This window comes from Chanodichthys erythropterus, chromosome 2 (assembly GCF_024489055.1).
Source record: "Chanodichthys erythropterus isolate Z2021 chromosome 2, ASM2448905v1, whole genome shotgun sequence".
NCBI lineage: Eukaryota > Metazoa > Chordata > Actinopteri > Cypriniformes > Xenocyprididae > Chanodichthys > Chanodichthys erythropterus.
In genome coordinates this window covers 11,964,016-11,983,711 of record NC_090222.1, presented here as the reverse complement: position 1 = coordinate 11,983,711, position 19,696 = coordinate 11,964,016, and the positions used below count along the sequence as shown (strand labels likewise).

The 19,696-nt window shown below is 37.9% G+C and overlaps 1 protein-coding gene across 1 annotated transcript in view; it reads right to left on the bottom strand.

The window, feature by feature from the left end:
- The window catches only part of LOC137024780 (putative ferric-chelate reductase 1), a 34,514-nt gene extending 17,376 nt beyond the window's left edge, over positions 1-17,138 (bottom strand). Inside the window, exons 1-3 of the mRNA XM_067392661.1 lie at positions 17,109-17,138; positions 15,678-15,778; positions 15,307-15,501 (exon numbers count right to left, since the gene is read on the bottom strand). Coding sequence (XP_067248762.1) covers positions 15,307-15,501; positions 15,678-15,776 — 294 coding nt within the window. The 5' untranslated portion in view covers positions 15,777-15,778; positions 17,109-17,138. The remainder of the gene's footprint in view (positions 1-15,306; positions 15,502-15,677; positions 15,779-17,108) is intronic.
- Positions 17,139-19,696: the final 2,558 nt, after the last annotated feature.

Below are 19,696 nucleotides of genomic sequence, written 5' to 3'. Positions count from 1 at the left end.
TACTTCGTCACACAGGTAAATTTATGCTGCTTAATCTGGAATTCCGTCATCAGAAAAAGGCTTATGCATTTACAGCTGAAAGTGGGGATTTCTTCGCCCAGATTCAGGTTAGTTTATTTGTTAGTGCTGCTAATCTGAGATTCCATCGTCAGAAAGACTTATGCATTTAAAGCTGAAAGTGGGGGTTTCTACGCCCAAGTTCAGGTAAATTTATTCTAATACCCTTTGTATGCGCTGCTAATCTGCGATTCCGTCGTCAGAAAAGTTTTACGCTCATTTAGCAACTGAAATTATGATTTCTTCGATAATTTCAGGTTAGCTTCTTCATACAATTTAAACATGCATTATAGCATCGAGGAACGTTCTGCCGTTCAAAAGAATGTGCATTGAAGCCCCAGTTTGTGCATGTATAAGATGTTAACAAAAATGATGCCAAAACACATGATTGATTACTGGTCCATCTGCAAACAATTGCTTAAAATGATGCCCGCATTCTCCACCAAATATGTAGCGAATTAACTCAAAGGGGAAATATTAATAATTATTCATAACTCATTATGATTATTAATTATGATTAATTATGAATATGCAAATGCGTTAATCAGATTAACTGGACATAGCTACATTAAAATTAATATTACAATCAGTTAACCTGTTCATCCAGTGAACGCTCAGTGTTGATTGTTTATTAATTCTAAGAAATGTTAATTTCCAAGTTATGGAAAAATAATATTTCTTATAGTACTGTACTACTCAGAGCAGGTAGTCCGGATCTATCACTTAAGCGGCAATTCATTAGCAGACGGAGTCAGAACCAAACATGTCCTGTGCACAATCTTTATTAACTAACTCACAAACACATAACTAAACTAACAAACACGTAACATAACATACACAAAGGGTCACACACACATACACAAGTCAGAATGAGTAATGATAGAGTTGAACCGGAAGAGATGCTGTTACTAGAGCTACATGAAATGTCAAAGGCAATCTGGAAAGGAATCATCAGTTTCCTCAGCAATAGCAACGGTACATCTTACAAATTAATACTAAATTTCTATTTAGTGTTAAAATGTACGATACTTGCAAGGTGCCCTTAGGCTGAGGAGCATCGGTTCTGCCATCTGAGGAGAGGTCTTGAGGATTCAGCCCGGAGTTTTTATCAGTCTTTTCCATGTTGGATGAGGAGCACATGGCTCGTTTGTAGGCCGAGGCCTACAGGCCTTGCAGGCCTCACCTAGGCCGGCCGCAAGGACAGTCCGTTCGGTCGTTCAGGAGCAAGGAGAAAAAGAGGGAGTGGCACTATCCACTGACTTTTAACCTCTGGTCAAAGCCAACCTCTTAGGAATGATGTGGGCCAATGAGGATGTTGTATTTCCGGGTGACATACACCTCCCCTTGTTGGGGCTTTTATGACCGATTAAGATTAAACTGGCTGAGATTTGAAGAAGGACTATTACAAGATCCTTGTAATACTTATGTGTCACGCAGGTATGGACATACCGCATACACAAACATTCAAATCTTCCCGCTGGGACCCGTAGACACTAAACATGGCATGATTGAAGTTACCTTGCATGTCATACCACTTAAAAATCATAAAACATGTAAATACAATGAGTACAATACAACAACAGTAATAATGGATACCATTTCATGAGAAGGGTTCATTTATAGCACAGTCTGTCTATACATTAATGCCATAGAGTCTGTGTTCTGTGTGGAAAATGCAGGGAAGATGCAGATTTTCTGTGTCTCTACTCTGTTCTCCATGCGGCAACCACATTCCTCAGCGCAATAAACTTGTAACTGAAAACTTCCCGGGGGATGGGGACAGACTCCAGAGTGAGCTTAAACTATTGGTTAACTAACCAATAATTGTGTCTGATTTGCCTCAGTCATTACATAATTCCCCCCTTTCGCTCGTTGTTGTCTCTCTTATGACAACAGTGAGCGACGTTGAAGGTGCCGGAAGATCAGACACATCACTGGCACACAAGGCTGCAAGGCTGTGATGGGCCCTGGTTGTGTGTGTCTCTTGGAGTGGTGGTCGATTCATGGCGGTTGATGCAGACAGTCTGTAAGCTCAGGTCTCTGAGCTGGTGCTGCAGGAATCAAAGCATCCAGTGCCTTGACAGTGTGTCACCTGTCACTCTAAAGTCAGTTAGTGGGGGCAAGAGGTTTGCTGGTGGCGAAGATCAGCTCTTTGAGCTTGCTCAGCAGGTGTCGAGATAGCAGGTGCCATGACAGTGTCATCTGTCGTTCGGACACCCGTGAAGCAGGTGGTTGCAGGAAGAAGTTATGGGAGTTGTAGTGTGAAGAGTGTTTCAGATTGACCTAGGGTTGATGACAGAAGCGTTTGTTACCTCTGCTCTCAGTCCGAGGGAGTCTGAAGTTTGCTGTGTCCCTCTGCTCTTGTGGCAGCGCCAACTTGAGCAGGTCTGAGTCTAGTGTGAGTGGCCAGAAGCTTGTGCTTCTGAGTACTTCTCAAGTAAGTACTGTTCAAGGGGCTCCTTACTAGCGTTAGGAGCTCCTACAGGTTTGATGCAGGCATGTCCGGTCACCCTTGTACTACCTGCTGTTGGAGATCATGCGGTGTCTGCAGGAAGAGGGTGTTTCCGTCCATGGCTTCTCCCTGTGGTAGGCCTGGGTCTGTCTGAATTAATCCTTCTCCTTCTGTAGCTTTAGAGGATTTCAGGAAACTAGCTGATAAGGTGTCAAGCAGAAGGTTTTGGCTCCCCCTCTGTACCTCTGTGCTTGGCTGGGGGAGGTTCTTCTGCTGCAGGCAAGAGAGTCTTAGTTCTCATTGGGCCATGTCAAGTTCATCTTTGGTGTTGTCCAGCTGCTGGGTCAGAGCTTCAGTCCCAGATCTGGACACATCACGTCTTCTCTGGCTGCCTTTTCCAGCTGCTCTCGTTGCGGAGCAGCTGTCAGAGCCGTTTGCAGTTCGTGGCTTTTCTTCTGTGTCTCTATTCTGTCAGGGTCCTTGTGTCTGTCCCGAGCCTCCATCTCTAGCTGGTCTATGTGGCTTTTAGCATGCATCGGCTCCTTGTGAGTCTCTGTGATCTGGAGTTTGAGGTTGTTCACCTCCTGTTTCAAAACAGTGAGGATGTGGGTCAGGAAGAAGTTGACTTCAGTCAGATCATTGTGACCATACCTCTGGTTTGAGTCATCTGCCTTTACTTCTCTTCCATCTTTGTCCAGTTGCTTTGGCTCTGGTGCTATAATTGATCAGCAGCACTGGTTAGGAGGGTGTTCCTCACGACACCTAGCCAGTCCTTTTGGTCTGCCATCTGGGCAGTTAGGCTGAGCATCTGCAACATTTAGGCATGCTTGTGGTGACAGTAAGGGCAAGAGACTACTGCAAGATCAAACAGAATTTAGGGCTAAAGGCACAGTGAGCAGCCAGGTGTATAAAATACAGCTAGGTTCAACAAATGACTTAAGATGGTTCTTGTGGTCAAATTATTTCTTAGTATTTCTTACTGATGGCTCACGACAGGCTTGACCTCTGAACAAATAGGAAAGAAAAAGGAAGAGGAAGAGGAGAGCTTTCCTATTAGATTCTGCTTATTAGTGGTGCTCAAAATTATGCCCTAGTAATTGTTCAGATTACTTTGTAGCTGGCTCATAAAATTGAAGCAACTGTTGTAAATAAACAAAATCAAGAAGGAGAGTATGTCTAGTTGCTTGTGGTTATATTGGGAAATTAAACCACACCAGGAAAAAAAGGAAGATGTAAGTAAATCACAAAGATGAAAGAAATAATACTAGTAAAAATTAATCGCTGACTGCTATTATAATTAAAATCAATAAAAAGATTTAGTAAAAAGTGACTAAAACAGCAGAATAGGTTTAGATCAGTTCACACTGCATACACACAAGCTGTAGTTAAAGGCTTCACATAAATGATGCTAACTGTAGAAGCTATTAGTTAGCTTAGCCTGAGCGGAAGGGTTGCTAGGTGGGGTTAGCTTAGCCACCTAGCCTGGTTTCTTTACAGCATGGCATCACAAGGTGATGAGTTAGCACTTCCTGTGACAAGTCGTTGTCATGGGAACCAATGCACCCCACAGCAATTCAAACAGTTCATGAAGACTGTCTGCTCATTTTAAACTAGTTACGTACAGAGTTAAAATGTGACGCTTATACTTTCAGATTTTCAAAAACTTTATATTACATTCAGTAAAATGCAAATATGTTTTGGCATTTGCAAATTTTACTCATGTAAACTCTTCTCTCTACTTTAAACAACGTCTTGTACTTGTTTAAAGGGTAATTACACAGTTTGCATTAAGTCAAAGCTTGTTTAAGCATATATAGTTAAGTCAGTCTTGTGCAGGTAAACTGATATTCCTTTCGACGAGTGAAACACAGTTTTGGTCAAGAGGTAGCTATGCTTGTAGATGCAGCCAAAGTTTAGATGAATGACATCAATCTTAACTATAAAAGGGCAGCATTACCCAAATCTACATTTATATAACACTGTACTGAGATTCATTCATCAGAAACAGGTTAAGCAATACTGCTATTGGTATTTCTCCAACCAAAGCAGAATAATCAATTCTGGTACAGTTTACATGCCGCTGGGCTGAGATTTCTTCGTCAACACAGGCTTACGCTCTAATACTGAGATTAGGATTTCTTCGCTAAAATCAGATTAACTTTACACTGATACCATTTGAACATATGCTAAAATGTCTTAAGACTCTTTCTGTTACGGCAGAGGTGTCACTTCAAGCTATAGTTTTATCTGCACCTAACCAGCCAGCACCATCGATCTACATGCGAATCAAGCGTTGTCAAACGTCATGTCGGAATTATCAATTATTAAACACACTTTTAGTTGGACGATGGTTTAAGCGAGTGGCGTTAGGCCATGCTAGCTTAACCAGCTCAATCTAGTGTCATATTTCAAAATAGCTCGTCGTGGATGGTCATGAGCATTTGAGATTTATACATTCACACAAGGTTTCCTTCCACTCCTAAAGCAGACTCCTGCATTTCTGCGACCACACATTTTCATCTACTTTAAAAGCTTTATGCCCTATGCTGACTAGGAACCTTTGTAGAAGCAATGTGGAAGGCACTGTGTTTGCAGTTCACAGTCACTGGGGTCTTAAGAACCCCTGCTGAGGGACCTTGTGTGTCAGGTCCCATGAGTGGCATTGTATGAGGGCAGGTTGTGCTGTCCAAAGAGGTGACTAACTGGTGTAGGAGGCAAAGGTCCTGTGGGTGTCCTCCATTCATTCCAGGTTTGTCTGAGTCTGTGGCAGTAACCCTGGGACTTTCAGATCTGCCTTGCCTGGTGTCGAGGGCAGCGCTCAATCTGCATTCAGACTTATGGGTCTGAGGAGTCCTTTATGCTGACTGGTTTCAGTTGCTAATAGTCTGATTGGAGGTTGACTGGCTGTTAAGTCAGAAATCGTGGTGATTCTGGTTAGATCAAGAACAGAGAGCCTGTGTCTGTGGGTCACGCCAGTCAGGGGCTTCGGGCAAAAAGGAAGGTCTCATAGGTTGGCATGAGCGCTGTGGTATCCTAGGCTGCAGGCTCTGGCCCCTCCCCCCTTTGTGAAGGGTTGGGGGAGCTCTCACTGCTGCTGCTGCTGCGAAGTCCATCAGGTTGCAGGTTCCTTGTGTGGTCCATTTGTAGTTGTTCGGGCTGTTTCAGTTCTTTTCGGACCACAATGTGTTTGTCTCTCACGCTGCTGAATTGTGGAGTCAATGTTTGACTTTCTGTTCTGCATGCGGGTGGCCTTCAAGGGCCTTAGCTTTAGTGTCGCTTTAAATTCAAATAGTTCCTTACGTTCTTTAACTGGCAAAGTTCAACAGCTGTCAGAGCCTCCTGAGGACTGGTGACCTCCCTCAATTGCTCTGCTCTGTCATGGTTCTTGCATCTGTCCTGTGCCTTCTCATGCTGAGTGGGTTGGTTCTCTGTGGAACTCAGTGACTTGCAGCGTTCGTTCAATTACCTCCTGTTGGAAGGCCGTATGAGCATGGGCTAAGGAGAGAATGAAGCTCTTTGTGGCTCAGGTCAGGTGTCAAGTGTGTGCTTGTGCTGCCGATCTCGCTGTCCCTTGCTCTGCTGTTGCAGGTTGTTGACTGCTTTAGCTGAAGGGCAACCATCACATTGTTCCGCTGGGTCTCCAGGGGGTCCTGGATGGCAGGGCTGGATGTACTGGGCAGACAGGCACACTTATGGGGACATGAGAGAAAGAGATAGCACAGGCAAATGCAAGTTCGTACAGCTATGTGGGCCATATAGGAAGTGGCTAGCTGAAGTGGGGGAAGCCAGCATGAGACTAAGTTGTTTAACTATCTTGGATGACAGCTGTAAGCGGTGTTTACTGATGACGGGGCTGGTACACGTCATTACTCTCACGAGAGAGAGAGAGAGAGAAAAATTAAATAAGAAAAGGGAAAGGAAGGAAAGAGGTTTTTACCTATTTAGTTTTGCTAGGAGATATGGTTAAGCAGGTGTCACTGGTTCAAGTGATGACCTAATCTCTAGACTAACAGAGAAACACCAGATGCCTTGAGGTCGAAAGGAGAAGAAACAACGGGAAGAGTTTCTAGTCCTTTCCGGAGCCAAAAGTGCACTGGACGGTGACCGTACTTCATGTACTCAGTCAGCACTAAGGAGTGAGGAGGGGGAGCTGAGAGATAGGTGTTAGCGTAGTAATAACCTATAACTCATTATGCCTCATTAAGGAAACAACAGTTTCTAGAACTACTGTAATCCTATTAAAAAAAAAAAAAGGGAAGAGGGTGATGGTAGAATAACACAAAAAGGGTAAAAACAGAAGGTCCTTTTAGCTCTAGGGAACCTAAAGAGAAGGTGAACACCTAAGTTGATTTAATTAAATGCTAAGTTTAATTAAAACCAACTTGGCTGAATAGAGATATTCAGACTGAAACCAAAAGGAAGTGAAGGAAATAAAAATGACATGTAGAGGAGGAATGAAGTTGGACAAAAATAGAATTAGAATTTCCTAATAGATTTAGAAATCTAAAAGGAAAGGTAAACAGACAAAATTGATTTAGTTAACTTTTCAAATTCAACCAAATTCAACTTGGCTGCATAGGGATAGTCAGGTGAACAAAGTATTAGCATGAAGTAGAGATAGGAAACTAAACAAATTGATTTAATTAAATTTTAAATTTAATTTAAATTCAACTTGACTGAATAGAGGTACTCAGACTTGACAAAGTGAGTGACGCCACATACGCACACACACGCACACACACGCACACATAAAAACGGTTTAAACCAGAGATGGGTGCCTTTTGAGGCGTGCCTTGTGAAGCTTTGGAACTCAAACTGTCACAGTCACGTGATTTCAGTAAACGAGGCTTTGTGATGCATCCTAGCAGTTTCAAAGTGTTTCAATGAGCACTACAGTTTACTGAAATATCATGTCTTGACAGAAACCTCAGGTTTAAGGATATTAGATGATTTATTGATCACATTTAATTGATAACATTTGTGAATGGTTTATTAAGGATGTCTCATATTCGCTATTCGTATTCATGTGTCTCTAGTATTCACTACGCTTACTGTTCTGACTCGCAAAGGGGCGCTTTGAGCGGTTCGAACAGTGAATCGTTTGTGACGCAATTGATTCATTTGATTCGGAGCTTCACAACACATTGTGTTCCCATCAGCGGTTCAAATCAAAATCCCTCCTAAAGGGAATCCCAAAGTCTATAAAGTCTTTGGCTTGAATGCTTCACGCTTGCACATGTCTAGGTGCTAGCAGCTTTTAGTCGAGGTAAAGAGTTTTAACTCGTAGGGTATAGGCGTAGGGTTTCTATAGAGCTAGATTCGGCTACGCGTGATTCGTTGTTTGCACAACAGTCTGTGATGTGGGTGTGCTGCTATCAGACTTAGGTGTCTGCTCTACACGCTCTGTTGGCATGCGTTGCCAGGAGAACCATGCCAGCCCGCAACACGATCAGAATGGAGCAGAATTCTAACCGCGTTGCAAGCCCGCACTAAGAACTCCAGTGTGGTCACGCATAACTCACAAATCACAACAGCACATCACTTCACAGACGGTGGTGGATTGCTAGTCAGCTACACTAGAATTTACACCACAGGTTCGTTGCGTGTGTTTCATATGTGCGGTCCCGCGCATGAATATGAATACAGTGACGGAACGAACAGTAAAAAGGCCTTTAATCGGTGACTGGGGAGTCTCGCCCAGAACACCATTACAAACGCTGTAGTGAGATTACTTCGTCACACAGGTAAATTTATGCTGCTTAATCTGGAATTCCGTCATCAGAAAAAGGCTTATGCATTTACAGCTGAAAGTGGGGATTTCTTCGCCCAGATTCAGGTTAGTTTATTTGTTAGTGCTGCTAATCTGAGATTCCATCGTCAGAAAGACTTATGCATTTAAAGCTGAAAGTGGGGGTTTCTACGCCCAAGTTCAGGTAAATTTATTCTAATACCCTTTGTATGCGCTGCTAATCTGCGATTCCGTCGTCAGAAAAGTTTTACGCTCATTTAGCAACTGAAATTATGATTTCTTCGATAATTTCAGGTTAGCTTCTTCATACAATTTAAACATGCATTATAGCATCGAGGAACGTTCTGCCGTTCAAAAGAATGTGCATTGAAGCCCCAGTTTGTGCATGTATAAGATGTTAACAAAAATGATGCCAAAACACATGATTGATTACTGGTCCATCTGCAAACAATTGCTTAAAATGATGCCCGCATTCTCCACCAAATATGTAGCGAATTAACTCAAAGGGGAAATATTAATAATTATTCATAACTCATTATGATTATTAATTATGATTAATTATGAATATGCAAATGCGTTAATCAGATTAACTGGACATAGCTACATTAAAATTAATATTACAATCAGTTAACCTGTTCATCCAGTGAACGCTCAGTGTTGATTGTTTATTAATTCTAAGAAATGTTAATTTCCAAGTTATGGAAAAATAATATTTCTTATAGTACTGTACTACTCAGAGCAGGTAGTCCGGATCTATCACTTAAGCGGCAATTCATTAGCAGACGGAGTCAGAACCAAACATGTCCTGTGCACAATCTTTATTAACTAACTCACAAACACATAACTAAACTAACAAACACGTAACATAACATACACAAAGGGTCACACACACATACACAAGTCAGAATGAGTAATGATAGAGTTGAACCGGAAGAGATGCTGTTACTAGAGCTACATGAAATGTCAAAGGCAATCTGGAAAGGAATCATCAGTTTCCTCAGCAATAGCAACGGTACATCTTACAAATTAATACTAAATTTCTATTTAGTGTTAAAATGTACGATACTTGCAAGGTGCCCTTAGGCTGAGGAGCATCGGTTCTGCCATCTGAGGAGAGGTCTTGAGGATTCAGCCCGGAGTTTTTATCAGTCTTTTCCATGTTGGATGAGGAGCACATGGCTCGTTTGTAGGCCGAGGCCTACAGGCCTTGCAGGCCTCACCTAGGCCGGCCGCAAGGACAGTCCGTTCGGTCGTTCAGGAGCAAGGAGAAAAAGAGGGAGTGGCACTATCCACTGACTTTTAACCTCTGGTCAAAGCCAACCTCTTAGGAATGATGTGGGCCAATGAGGATGTTGTATTTCCGGGTGACATACACCTCCCCTTGTTGGGGCTTTTATGACCGATTAAGATTAAACTGGCTGAGATTTGAAGAAGGACTATTACAAGATCCTTGTAATACTTATGTGTCACGCAGGTATGGACATACCGCATACACAAACATTCAAATCTTCCCGCTGGGACCCGTAGACACTAAACATGGCATGATTGAAGTTACCTTGCATGTCATACCACTTAAAAATCATAAAACATGTAAATACAATGAGTACAATACAACAACAGTAATAATGGATACCATTTCATGAGAAGGGTTCATTTATAGCACAGTCTGTCTATACATTAATGCCATAGAGTCTGTGTTCTGTGTGGAAAATGCAGGGAAGATGCAGATTTTCTGTGTCTCTACTCTGTTCTCCATGCGGCAACCACATTCCTCAGCGCAATAAACTTGTAACTGAAAACTTCCCGGGGGATGGGGACAGACTCCAGAGTGAGCTTAAACTATTGGTTAACTAACCAATAATTGTGTCTGATTTGCCTCAGTCATTACATACTACATGGATGAGTACATAGTGCATAAGTACATAGTATATAAGTGCATATTGTATAAGTGCATAGTGTATAGTGCGTCATTTGGGACGCAGCTTAGGTCAACTAAGGGACAGTTTACACGACACCGTTTTTAAATAAAAACGGAAAACATTTTATGTGTTTTGTCGTTCATTTATACGACAATGGCTTTTGTGGACCTAATAACGCAAACTTTTGAAAATGGGTTTCAAAGTACAAGCTTTTGAAAATTATACAGTTATCAACTCCTTTCAAACTACAAATACTCGAACGTGTGAATACGGTGGCATCATGCACATACGTATTCAGGGCCAGCGCTACCTATAGGCAGAGCAGGCAATTGCCTAGGGCCTCGGGTTTTGAAGAGGGGCCTCCATAACTGCAACATCCCCTAGACGCTAGTCCGCCAGTCAAGAGGGGAGCAAAATACTAGCCTCTTTGTTCATTGGATATAGTTGAATTGTCACTTAATGTCGAACCAATTAATGTCGCCGTGTCAGAGTAGGTCCAATCTACTCGCCAAAATGAACACATCCTTTGGGTGATGCGAAAACAAAATGCTAAATAGGCATGCAAAGAAGTACAGCTCCTGTGCAGGTGTGAGTTGTTGTCATCTGTTTTGGAGTGATTGCAATGTACTCTAAAAATAAACTTTTTCTCTCGTTCTGTCGATCTGCGTCATTTCAAAATAGATAATTTGCTGGTTTATTACGAGTTTAAGAGTGCGAGCGCCGTTAACACTTCAAATTTGCGCGTACACTGAATGATATCATGTCGGGAGCTGAGTGTGCAAAATAGCTACTAAAAGCAAAGTCGTATTCAAAAGTTAAAAAGAAAACACACTAGATTTTTTTTTTTTTAATTATTGTTCAAAAAAGTACCTTGGAGATGTAGGCCTATCTTCTAAATTCTGCTGATGATTAAATTACTGCTCTAACATAAAATTTCAGTTTTAATGAACTATTAACTTCTTTTCTGCTTAGTAGTGATTGTCTCTTTCACTTGATTTGTGTATATATTTAATTAGCATTGCACAACATATCTAGTGCTGTCAAAATTAACGTGTTAATGCATGTGATTAATTTTACCAGTTTAAAGGTCCCGTTTTTCATGGTTTGTTGAAGCTTTGATTGTGTTTATAGTGTGCAATATAACATGTGTTCATGTTTCGCGTGTAAAAAAACACAGTATTTTTCACATAATTTACTTATCTGTATACTGCTGTTTCCACTGTCATAAAAACGGGATGATGACTTCCTTGTTCTATGAAGTCCCTCCTTCAGAAATACGTAACGAGTTCTGATTGTGCCAGCGGTTCCTGTGTTGTGATTCGACAGCAGCTTAGCACTCCTTGCCCGGAAAGGTCTTACATGTGGATTATTGTGGTGTTGTGCCGAATGAACACAAAAGACAATAATTCCCGAGAGACTGAACTCTTTTATCTCCACAAGCAGCGACAGAAAATGTACAACGTTAGCACTCACTCAGAAGAGTACCTCATACGGAAAACAGCCATATACATAAACATAGTCCCCTCTTGTGGCCATTATGTGCACTGCAGTCCAACAATAACTATTGCAGTAAGGATATCACAATTATAATTTTCGGGAACCGAGTTAAACATAAATTGTAACCATTGATCTCAAAGTACAGCGCTCCTGGGAAGGCCAAACAAAGGTGATTGGACTGCGGGATGTTTCGTTTCGACGACATGGCGACAAACACACTCTACAAATGCAACTCTTGCTCTTCTCCGTGGGAGCGCAACAAGACCACGCCCCCTTTTTTGTGTATTCCTGTGGTCGGAGGTTAGTCAAAAAACTGTTTTAGTGACGTCATTAAAGAAGGAAGTAGAGGGATGTAGTCCAAACTGGCCGTTCGATGTAGGCGACTTCTGTTAAATAAAATATCTCGCATGGCATTGAACTTTGAGCTTTAAAATTTTACAGATTTTATTTATACTCTAACAACAACATTACATACTAACTAAAGTTTGAAACATGGGATCACGAAGAACGGGACCTTTAATGTGTTTAAAAATATTTAATGCAATTAATGCAGCATCCATTTTTTCCATCATAATTTGGCTAGCGTTACATTATATGATCACGTTCTTATTCACGCAGATGTTTTTAAACCATTCAAGTGTATTATGAGAATACACTGTCTGTGAATGTCGTGTCATGTGACACACACACACAACTCAAGTGCACAGAAAGACGCGCACCAGTATCGAGTTGTCTTTCACTCTTGTATAATTCAGATTTTGATCTCCATATCCATTTACATATATTATATATATCTTCCAAGGGGTTTTTTCCCTCCTAGGACTTTTTCCCAGTGTTAGCACGCTGGGTTTTTCTCCTAGGGGTTTTTTTCCACCCCTGGGAGTCAGCCAACATTGGCTTAATGTAGCACCATCTTGTATATGTTACACATTACCACGCTTGCTTGTACAGCTTATTTTTAACCACTTCTCTTTTTTTCTGTGCTTCTAATATGTAAAGCTGCTTTGAAACAAACTTTGAAATTTACCAATTGTAAAAAGCGCTATATAAATAAATTTGACTTGACTTGACTCTTGAACAAACAATAACACACAGAATTATGCCAAAATGCCTGTTTTGTCAACTATCCTCAAGTGCAGTCTTAAAAGAGATAAATAATGTCTTGAATGAACTTAAAGAGTTGTGAGAAAAGATCCGCCTCATGTTCGGCTGCAACAGCTCTTAAAGTCACAGTAGCCTAATAAACCAGCTGATGTGATGTTTGTCATTAATGTTCATCAAAGAACAAAGGCAACAGAGACAATTATAGCTTAAATAAGGATTAATCTATATTTAATTTATAATTTATGCTGTGAAAACTAGTGTTTGATCATTTTAATCAATTACTATATATTTCCTACCACAGATAAATGTTGTTTTTTTTTCTCTCTACGTTTTTTTTTTTTTTTTTTTTTTCTCTCTATGAAGTTGTTGCTTTAAGTTGGTTCTACATTAATTTGGAAAATAACTGTGAAATTATATAAAAATATTAAAGAGGTGTTGTGTGACATAAATTTTCCAAATGTCTAGAACCGGTGCATATTGCGTGTTAAGTCTATAGGCATGCAACCAAAACAGACCCTAACCCTGACATAAACCTCTGAATTAATTCAGATTTACTTTATAGACACTGTTTGTGTATCTGTCACTGTGTGTTTAATTTGTGTTTAATCAAGCCCATAATGGACTTTATTTCAAGCAATGTGTGAGAAGTTCATTCCAGTATTTTGTGCAAATAGTATTGTATTGGTATAGTATTGGTCAAAGGTTTGGAATATGTATTTACTTTATGTGTGTGTGTGTGTGTGTGTGTGTGTGTGTGTGTGTGTGTGTGTGTGTGTGTGTGTGTGTGTGTGTGTGTGTGTGTGTGTGTGTGTGTGTGTGTGTGTGTGTGTTTGTAGGAAGTCTCTTATGCTCACCAAAATAGAGACAGTAATATTGTAAAATATAATTACAATATAAAATAAATGTTTTCTGTTTTAATATATTTTAAAATGTAATTTATTCATGTGATGGCAAAGTTGAATTTTCAGCAGCCATTACTTCAATCTTTAATCACATTATGCTTCAGAAGTATTTAATATGCTAATTTATTGCCTGTTTTTTTGTAATTTATTGACTGTTGATAAACTGTAGATACTTTTGATAAATGTATTGAAAAATGGATTACAGTTTCCACAAAGGTAACAACACATTTTTTTCAACATTCTTGTTAAGAACCATTAATAATTGAGCATCAATAATAATAATATAATAATAATAAACAGCACAACATTTTTCACAGGATCATGTTTTTCTGAGCTTCATTGCTGGGCAAACTGCTGCGGCTAAATAGAATAGATTGTTGCTAGCCTTATTTAAGTGAATAGAAGTCTCATTCCCAACTCATGGAAGCATAATACTTTATATTGTATTAAGTTTTTGTATAAACTCTCATGGGTCTTTTCATATACTATTTAGCTCTTTTCTTTCAGGCTGCAGAAAAGAAAACACAACAGTCATTTCAGGTATGTACTAAGGAATATGCATAATATGTCGAGTCATGATTTATAGAGAAGAGCATTATGGTGACCAGGAAGGGACAGGTTTGGTTCACTTAGTTTTGTTGTGACCACAATTTTTTTTTGTTGTGTAAACAAAGTTTAATGTGTGAACAAATCTATGTGATCATAGCAACATGGAATTATCAGAAATGGATATTTGGAATTTTTATATACTTGTTATTATCATTCTTCAACAAAGCATGTTATATGTTTATTATTATACTTAGTAATATAGCTTTTAATAACTAGCCGAAATGAAGAAATAATGAAATTAAATGAAATGGCCTAATATAATAAATTATTTTAATGTGAGGTTATTTAATTTATTGCCAGCTACTGGTAATACAGAATACATATGTATATTCTGTAACGATTTTTTGAATGCTGTCATAGGCACGAGGTTTACGTTGTGTTGAAGATAATATATTATAAAATAATATAAGTTAATATTATATAATATAGCTATGTTATCATTCCGCACTGTCTTCATGCCATAATTTCTTAATTATAAATAAAAAGTTAATTTAGTAAAAATGTTCCTTTATGATTATCCCATTTTGGTCACAGGTTTGTTTACGCATTAAACAAGAAAAAGGTTGTACCCTCAACATAGAGGCCATATTAACATTGCATGGGCATAACATAAGGATGTCATTACCTCAACAAAATAATCTTGTGACCATAACATATTATCACATTCCCACTATTATATGTCACAGCCACAACAAAACTAAGTGTACCGAACATGTCCCTTCCTGCATCATAGTAATACATGTTGACTGGATCATTTAATTTAGCCAATCCAACTTGTATACACTGTCATCAATCCATCAGTCTTGCCTATAAACTTCTACATTAATGTCTAATTTCTTTCACTGCAGGGAAGAAGAGTCCAGTTTCAATTTCAACATTGACAATAATAATAAATGTTTCTTTAGCACCAAATCTGTTTTCAATTGTATGACTTTTGGTCAAAACGAGTTTTCCTCTTTGCTTTAAGGTATGCTCCACAGAGGCATTGAAGTGTGTGTGTTGTAAAATGTGTTTTACCTGAGACACATTAGATGTCACTCCAGCTGCTAAAGCGATGTAACCGGTAGAGTTTCCACTGAGCTCAACCTTGATGCTGATGTTAGTTAAGGTAACTGAGGTGAAGAAACACTGAGAGCTACCCGAAGGATCACATCCTTTAGGCTTGTCCAAACACAGTTTGGTTTTTCCACACTCATTGTTGGTGATGTTGGACTATGAATAAGAAAAATCAGAAATATTAGTTATGCCTTTGTCAACATCAACAGCCTAAACTGCTTTTGTGACATCTTACATATTGATTATATACAAATGACCTATTTGTCCATCATTGCTTAAAAGGAAATAATAGTTCTTTGAACCAAATAATGGTGGAAATGCATAAATCTTACAGTCAAATTTGTTGGTGGTGATAGGTGGCCATCAGCCTTAATGCAAGACACTGCACAGCCAATCATGCAAACCACTAAAAACATCAGCTTACTCTCCATGTCTGTGGAAGAGATTTTATATGCATTTAATCTATTAATCTGTATTATAATGATACATCTGATATCATACACATTTATTGAATTAATTATTTATGGATTACAATTTAGATAAAACATTTTATAATTAAACTAAATGTTGTCTACACTAAATGTTATTCTACAAGCAAGCATGTTTTACTCAAGTTGTTCAAATAACAATTAGTTAACTGTTTAAGAATAGAAAGGTTACAATAAAAAAAAAATGTAAATTAAAAAACATTATAAAATAAAATTAATTAGAAATATTATAGGTTGTGCACTCTTCCTATAGGTAACTAATCTCTCAGATTTAGTTCCTTCCACTAAAGCACAAGATCTTGCACACACATATATATATATATATATATATATATATATATATATATATATATATATATATATATATATATATATATATATATATATATATATATATATATATATATATATATATATATATATATATAAACCAGACAAAACAAAACCAGTCATAAGGGTCAATTTTTTGAAACTGAGATTTCCATTGATGTATGGTTTGTCAGGGCAATATTTGGCCAAGATACAACTATTTGAAAATCTGAAATCTGAGGGTGCAAAAAAAAAAAACTTGCCTTGAAAAAAATAGCCTTTAAGGTTGTCCAAATGAAGTCCTTAGAAACATATATTCACTCACAAAATTACATTTTTTATATATTTATGGTAGGAAATTTGCAAAATATCTTCCTGGAACATGATCTACTTAATATCCTAATGATTTTTGGCATAAAAGAAAAATCGATCATTTTGACCCATACAATGTATTGTTGGCTATTGCTACAAATCTACAAATGTACCCGTGCGACTTCTGACTGGTTTTGTGGTCCATGGTCCACAAAGAGAAAAAAAAGTGCAAGTGTTTTCAGTTCAAACAGCTCAAACATGCATTTTAGTCTGGGACTAGGCTTAAGCCTTGTCTTTTGGGGTAAATGTAGTATACTAAATTGCAAAATATAAAAATGCTATTTACTATACAATATAACTACACTTTAAAAAAAGTAAAAATTTAATTTTAAAATTTAATTTAATGTGTTCCAATGGATTTATATAATGCATTTTAAATTTACAAAATTAAAAATTGATCTCAACTTTTAGAAGTAAAATAAAAAAGCACTTAAAAAAGGAAAAGAAGAAAAAGCAGAGAAGAAGAGTTTAGTTTTTTACAGTGTAGTGATCTCAGACTTTGACATTAAAATACAGACAAAAATTAAACAAATTCTGCAATACCAATCAAAATCATAAACTTTGCATAATATATGCTTCTTTTACTTCTTTTACCTGTAGATGTTTTCACTAGTAGATATGTTGATCTTCAAACCATTGGAAAATGATTAAAGAATTCCTTCGTGTTTGTACTTTAAATAGAAGTCGAATCCCACTGAACCGGATTGAGCACACCCCATTAAATGCATGAGGAAATACAATTGTCATCAGATTGTTATGTAGTAGATTTTATTTAATGAAATGAAATATACTTTATTGTCCCTGACTCAAAAGCAACATTCCAACATCACCTGGTACACCTAAAATTATTAAAAGTACCATAAACATACACATCCATACACACCATCACAGGTATCTTAAAAAAGAACACATGAGAAATAATTTTTTACAGTGTAGTGGTCGCAGACTTTTGAATCTATTCACTTGAACAATTAGCATGGATTAATGGGTTAATGTCTTAATGAAAGTTTTGTTTGCCACCATTATGGAGATCCGTGTTTGTTTTAGCTGGACTTTTTACTTTTACATTTTTTACATTCGTTTTTCTTCGGCTGCTGCAACTTTGTTTTTATAAAGCACATTTGTTATGGCAAGAGAAAATATGATCAGGTCATAATAGTTATGTTTTGATGATAATGTGTTTCTAGCATCTGTAAAACTGCATTCTTCCATCTTAAAAATATATCTAAACTACAAAATTGTGTGGTGTGGTAGAGATGAGACGTTCCAGGAGACCCACAGTTAAGAGTATTTATTACACAAAACGAAGGAGATTAGACAAATCAGCAACCGTTTAAACAAACAATAGGACAGACAAAGAGTGAAAGGAGTCTATTATATAGGGAGTGCAGAAGATCAGGAACAGATGCAGGTAATCCGTGATGATGGGGAGATGATGAGGAAGTGAGTACAGGTGTGGAGACAGGAGGATCTTGGGAAATGGAGTCCGGGAGACAAGGGAACTGTGACAGGACGCCCTGGACGCAGGGAGAGGAGCGGACAGGAACGGAGGTCTCCAGGACGGATCAGAGGCATCAGAAATTTTTGGGGGGTATAAAGGATTAGTTCAGTTTAAAATGAAAATGCTTTGAGACATGAGATAATTTATTGCCATCTCTCTTCTCGTGATGATTTGCAGACTCTGCGTTCATGTGTTTTGGAGGAGGCATGACTTTGGAGAGTGCTCTGAAGGGAGGGTGGAATCTTACGCTTTCAAAGTGAGCTTGCTGTTGCTAGCCTCTCTGAAAATCTTTAATCCACCACAGCACAAAAAAAAAAAAAAAAAAAAAAAAAAAAAAAAAAAATCTAAATTTCAAATCACAAATCTAACCCTATCTATCTGTTTTCTAACATTTGATCTATTTTCTTATATTCTATTCTTCAAAATATATATTTTTGCACCCTCAGATTTCAGACAATATACAGAAAGAACAGTGAAACAACTGTCATTTATATAGTGCATTTTTATTTTGGTATAATTGAAAATCATCATTTCCAGTTTAAATATGTTGCATATTTTAAAGAGACATCACAAACATTAAAGTTTTAAAGTTGTTTTCATTTATAGAGTAGTAAGTATAGTAAGTAAACATTGACAATGTTTATAGTTTTATGTTAAGTGAAAATTCTTCTTTCATTGTATAGCAAATTTAAGTATGTTGGTATTTATAATAATAAATTAGCAAGCACATCATTTTACAGTCTTGTTCCTCATGTACATACATACTGTAATGTTCACCAGCTGGAGTGCCCACAAGAGTCAGCAGGGGGCACTTCACCAAGGACTTTCATCATTTCATTAAAGACTTCATTTCCCATCATCTGCTGTTATTGTTTTAGCTGTGTCTCATTTACCCCATTAGCTCTAGAAAAGCCTGGTCTTCACAGTCACTCATTGCTAGATCTTGTTTGTCTGTTAGACTGCAATTCAGAGCCTGAGTATTCTTGTTTTCCCATGTCTTGGTTTCCCATGTTCTCTGGATTATCTGTTTCTGCCTGTTATATGGATTTTAATCATTGTTTGGACTGCTCACTTGTGTTTGACTTCTGCATGTTTGACCTGAATTGTGGAATTCCCTTCAATAAATGCTGCACTTGGATCCTCAGCCTTCGTGTCTCTGAGCAGCTCATAACATATAGGCAACTATGTACTTATTATAGTTATTACAATAACTTGGTAATAACTAGATACTGACCCTGAACCTACCCTTAAACCTAACCTTAACCGATGTAATCACCTATCACCTAATCACATATTAACCAGTACTAGGTAAGTACACTGTAAGTACGTAAAATAAAAAGTGCAACCATAAATTACTTTTTACTTTGTATGTTTTTGTCTTTGGATTTTTATTTATTTATTTATTTATTTTTTATTAATATTAAATCAATTTGTAATGTTTAAACCATGCCTTAAATATAGTTTGAGAAAAAAAAAAAATTATTGTTTTTAAGTTAATCCAGAGTATTTTTTTTTTTCTTCAGCATAAAAATGAAAGTAAAATTCAACAAATAGTGACAGTGGTGTGCTGTCATTTGACAAATCTACTAACAGTTTGTCAAGTAATAATGGTTTCTCTTTCAAAATACAAGTTTAAATCTATCAGTAAATAATGTTAAAAGATCATTAAAACACCACAATA